The sequence below is a fragment of the Mus caroli genome, chromosome 8, assembly GCF_900094665.2.
Source record: "Mus caroli chromosome 8, CAROLI_EIJ_v1.1, whole genome shotgun sequence".
Lineage (NCBI taxonomy): Eukaryota > Metazoa > Chordata > Mammalia > Rodentia > Muridae > Mus > Mus caroli.
Window position 1 is genome coordinate 16,634,205 of NC_034577.1, and position 4,392 is coordinate 16,638,596.

Here is a 4,392-nt window from a genome sequence, read left to right on the forward strand (position 1 = left end):
CTACCTATCTACCTGTATTCTGTCTGTCTGTCTGTATGTATGTATATATGTATGTATGTATGTATGTCTTTATTGTCTACCTTCCTACCTACCTACCTACCCATATTCTGGCTGGCTGGCTGACTTCTCTATCATCTATCTACGTACCTACCTACCTACCCATATCCTATCTGTCTGTCTGTCTGTCTGTCTGTCTGTCTGTCTGTTATTGTACTTGGCATCAGCACAGAGCCTTGAGAATTCCAGCAGATGCTCTACCCTTGAACTACATCCCCAGCCTACAAATATTTCTAAGTTGCAGTGGAAAGCATGCTTTGCCCTATCCTGTAGTCCTGTTGTAAGAGGATACCTCAAGCAGTTAAGCTAAGAGATCCCATGTTACTTATAAACAGTTTTACACTTTTAGTATCTTCATTTTGGTTTTGGTTTTGGTGCTGTCAGTTGAATCCAGGGCCCTGCATTTGTACAGTATATGATCTACCTATGAACTACAACCTTAATCCCTAATTTTTAACTAAAACCATTTCCATTATTCTTGATTTTTTACTACCAAAACACCATTTACTTACATTTAAAAGCTGGAAGGCATGGGAAGTTATAAACAGAAAAATATGTATAACTTCACAACCTCTTTATTTTACAGAGAGATCCACACTGACNTGACAGTTTACCACTTGATTTTTCAAATGCTCTAACATAAATATTTACTCATAAACTTATCCACAATAATGTCTTCCACTGTACAAGAGTACCATTTATTTATATAAAATATGTTGCATATGACAATGTAGCAGAAAGTGCAAGTTTTGTTCGGATGTGAGCTGTATGGCATTAGCAACAGAGACAATGAAGACAGCTATGTAGACAAGAGCTGACAAGCAAGCTATCCCAGGAAAGTCCTGCCTACAGTACTGGGCTTATCCGAAGTCTCTGGGACCTGGGATTTGCAGAGAAATCCCACTCCTGCNTAAATGTTTGTCTAAGACATTTATGCAAATAATATGGTTTACTCTGATTATATNATTTGCTTCTGCGGGCCTTGGAACTTTTCTGCATGCCAGGTAGATGATGCCTACGTGGACAGATTCCAATAAATCGTGGAGAAATCACAATGCTTTTTGGTCGTCAAGGCTTGTTGCTGGAGCAATCAGCANATCCCATGTGACAACTGAAAGAACCTTAGATGTGTGTGCTTCATCTCCTACAGAGTTCGCCCACACATGCTTTACCTCTAAAGAACATACGTCCAATGGGAGCATTTGCCACATGCTAGTCTCTGACTTGGACCTTTTACTTTATAGTATTAGTGAGACACCTTGTAGTCTAATATGCATCTCTTCTCTCTCTCTCTCTCTCTCTCTCTCTCTCTCTCTCTCTCTCTCTCTCTCTCTGTGTGTGTGTGTGTGTGTGTGTGAGAGAGAGAGAGAGAGAGAGAGAGAGAGAGAGAGGCAGACAGGCAAGCTGGCACATAGACAGACAGAGACTCTGCATCTTGCTATGTAGCCCAAACTAACTGTAAACCCAGTCCCGCTACCATCTCCTGGGTTTNGTTTTAACATTTTAAAACAATGAGTTCCCTCTCTGCTGTTCATATTCATCTTGAATTCCTGAATTGATGGGACTATAGGCACACGCTGCTATATATATCAGTCTCTGTCTCTCTGCCTCTGTCTGTCTGTTTCTCTCTCACACATACAGATGTCATTTTGAAACAATCTAATGAAATCAAACATGAACCTTTTTTCTCCTAGAAGTTAATCTCACATACATGTGTTTAGTAATCCAGGATTTACATGAGGATGAACATACTCACAGGATGCTTGAGTGTGCAGAGCTCATATAAGACACAGCCAAGAGACCAGATGTCCCTGGAGAAGAGAGAGCTTTTACATGGCCAGAAAATGGTGGCGATTGTCGGTAGAACTCTTTACCTCTTATATACCTGTGTGTAGCTATAGGTCAGAACATTTGTTTACAGGTGCTTTCAAATACATCATCAATTCTAAGATCAGAAGACAGGCTGAAGGCATTCGGGGGGAGGAAGCAATGGTGGACATACTCAGCACACAGTCTACATTTGCACTCTGTCCCCAGGGAAGCCTTTGCTGTGCCTCTGAAGCTCACCCCAGGGGAAGGCATTGGCATCCCTCCATGGGTCTGGGGCTCTGGAGCAGTGGTTCTCAACCTGTGGACCACAATCCTTTGAAAAATCATCATCTCCATCAATATTTGCATTATGGTTTACAACAGTAGCAAGATTACACTTATGAAGTAGCAGTGAAATGCTTTTACGGTTGGGGACATCATGCCACGAGGAGCTGTAGCAAGGGGATGCAGTATTAGGAAGGTTGAAAGCTACGGCTCTAGGGTCTTTGGCCTGGCAGGCGGCTCAGGTCAAGGCACACATATTCATGCTGGGCTTGGTTCACTCTCAACAGAAGACAGTCTCTCCCACTCCCAGCCTTCCTCCCTTGTCTGTGGTTTTTTGTGTAGACCTGATCCCTCAGAAGCTTCTCCCCAGCCCCTCACCCAACCACATTACTATGTCTACTTGTGTCGGGTTTGGACAGTCATGTTGGTGAGACTTGGGTGGGTGTACCTTCTGACACTCTTAGGGGACACAATCTTAGTTGTGTGTCTCTGTGTGTCTGTGTATGTGTGTACAAGTGAGTGCAAGCACCCATGGAGACTAGAGGTGACAGATCCCCTGGAGCTGGAGCTGCAGGTGGTTGTGAGCCACCAGACACATGGCTGTAAATTGAACTTGGGTCCTCTGCAAGAGTGGTCTGAGCTCTAACCACTTAGCCATCTCTCCAGCCCTAATAATGTTACTCTTTGTCTTTTTTTTTTTTTTTTTTTTTTTTTTTTTTTTTTTTTTATTTAAATGAAGAGAAATTGCTTTGTCTTAAGTCCAAAGGCTTCAGGGAATATTATCAGTCACAGTTTGCCACTGGAATTCACATGAAGAAAAAGAAAAGGCACCAGGATCAGGAGAAAAGAGATGAGAACCTCAGTCTCTACAGCTCAGTGTCATCCACCAGATTTGACCGATATTCTCCAACCAAGAGCAACTCACGTTTTATTGTTGTACGGCCTGTTCTGACAGATCTCTGGGGACAGGTAGTAAGGTGTCCCAGCACATGTTTGAGCAAGTTCCATGGAGCTAGGGAATTAGAATAAAAAACATGTTTAATTAGTGAGAAAGACAAGGAAAATTGTAAACATGAATAACAAAATTGTATTCACACACATATTAGAAGAAAGTAAGACATTTCATATGAACCACAGACTAGCAAAGACAATAAGTTTTTACCCTTACAATTCAATCCCTAATCACGTCTGATAATTCGTGCCTTTAATCCCAACACTTGGGAGGCAGAAGCAGGCAGATCTCTGTGAGCTGAAAGCCAGATCTCCCTATATAGTGAGTTAGTTCCAGAACAGCCAGGGATACATAGAGAGGTCTTTGTCTCAACAAGCAAAACAAAAGCAACCCCTAAAATGTATATATACACACATATGTAAACACACACATATACATATGGAAAGAGAGGGACAGAGACAAAGACACACACATACAGACAGACAGACAGACAGACAGAGCGAGAAAGCCAGAGAGTTGATGCTTCTAGTACTGGGGAAGTAAAGGCATAAAGATAAGAAGCTCAAGGCCAGCCTCAGCTACATTACAAGTTAAAGAATAACTTGAGTTACATTAGACCCCAAATATCACACAAATATTACACAGATTAAAAAGGTGGTTAGAGGTCTGGAGAGATGGCTTAGCGGTTAATAGCACTGACTGCTCTTCCAAAGGTCCTGAGTTCAAATCCCAGCAACCACATGGTGGCTCACAACCATCTTTAAAGAGATCTGAAGCTCTCTTCTGGTACATCTGAAGACAGCTACAGTGTACTTAGATATAATAATAATTAATAAATCTTTAGGGGCTGGAGAGATGGCTCAGCGGTTAAGAGCACTGAGAGCACTGACTGCTCTTCCAAAGGTCCTGAGTTCAAATCCCAGCAACCACATGATGGCTCACAACCATCCGTAATGAGATCTGAAGAACGGTACNGTGTACATATATATAATAAATAAATAAATCTAAAAAAATAAATAAATAAATCTATCTTTTTTTAAAAAAAGGTGGTTAGAAGCTCTTGTTCTCACAGAGGACTTAGGTTCAGTTCTCCGCACTCAACATCATGGCTCACAATCATCTCTAACTCCAGTCCCAGAGGATCTAATGCCCTCTTCTGACTTCCATAGGCACCAGACATGCATATAGCATACATACATGCAGGCATGCAAGCAAAATACTCATACAGATAAAATAAATGTATCTATTAAAAATATATTAAAATCTGTACACATATATTGTTATGGTTT

General features: G+C 41.4%; 1 protein-coding gene across 1 annotated transcript in view; it reads right to left on the bottom strand.

The window, feature by feature from the left end:
* The window catches only part of Nek5 (NIMA related kinase 5), an 84,808-nt gene that overhangs the window by 28,563 nt on the left and 51,853 nt on the right, over positions 1-4,392 (bottom strand). Inside the window, exons 7-8 of the mRNA XM_021170215.2 lie at positions 3,077-3,163; positions 1,794-1,868 (exon numbers count right to left, since the gene is read on the bottom strand). Of these exons, the coding sequence (XP_021025874.1) occupies positions 1,794-1,868; positions 3,077-3,163 (162 nt within the window). The remainder of the gene's footprint in view (positions 1-1,793; positions 1,869-3,076; positions 3,164-4,392) is intronic.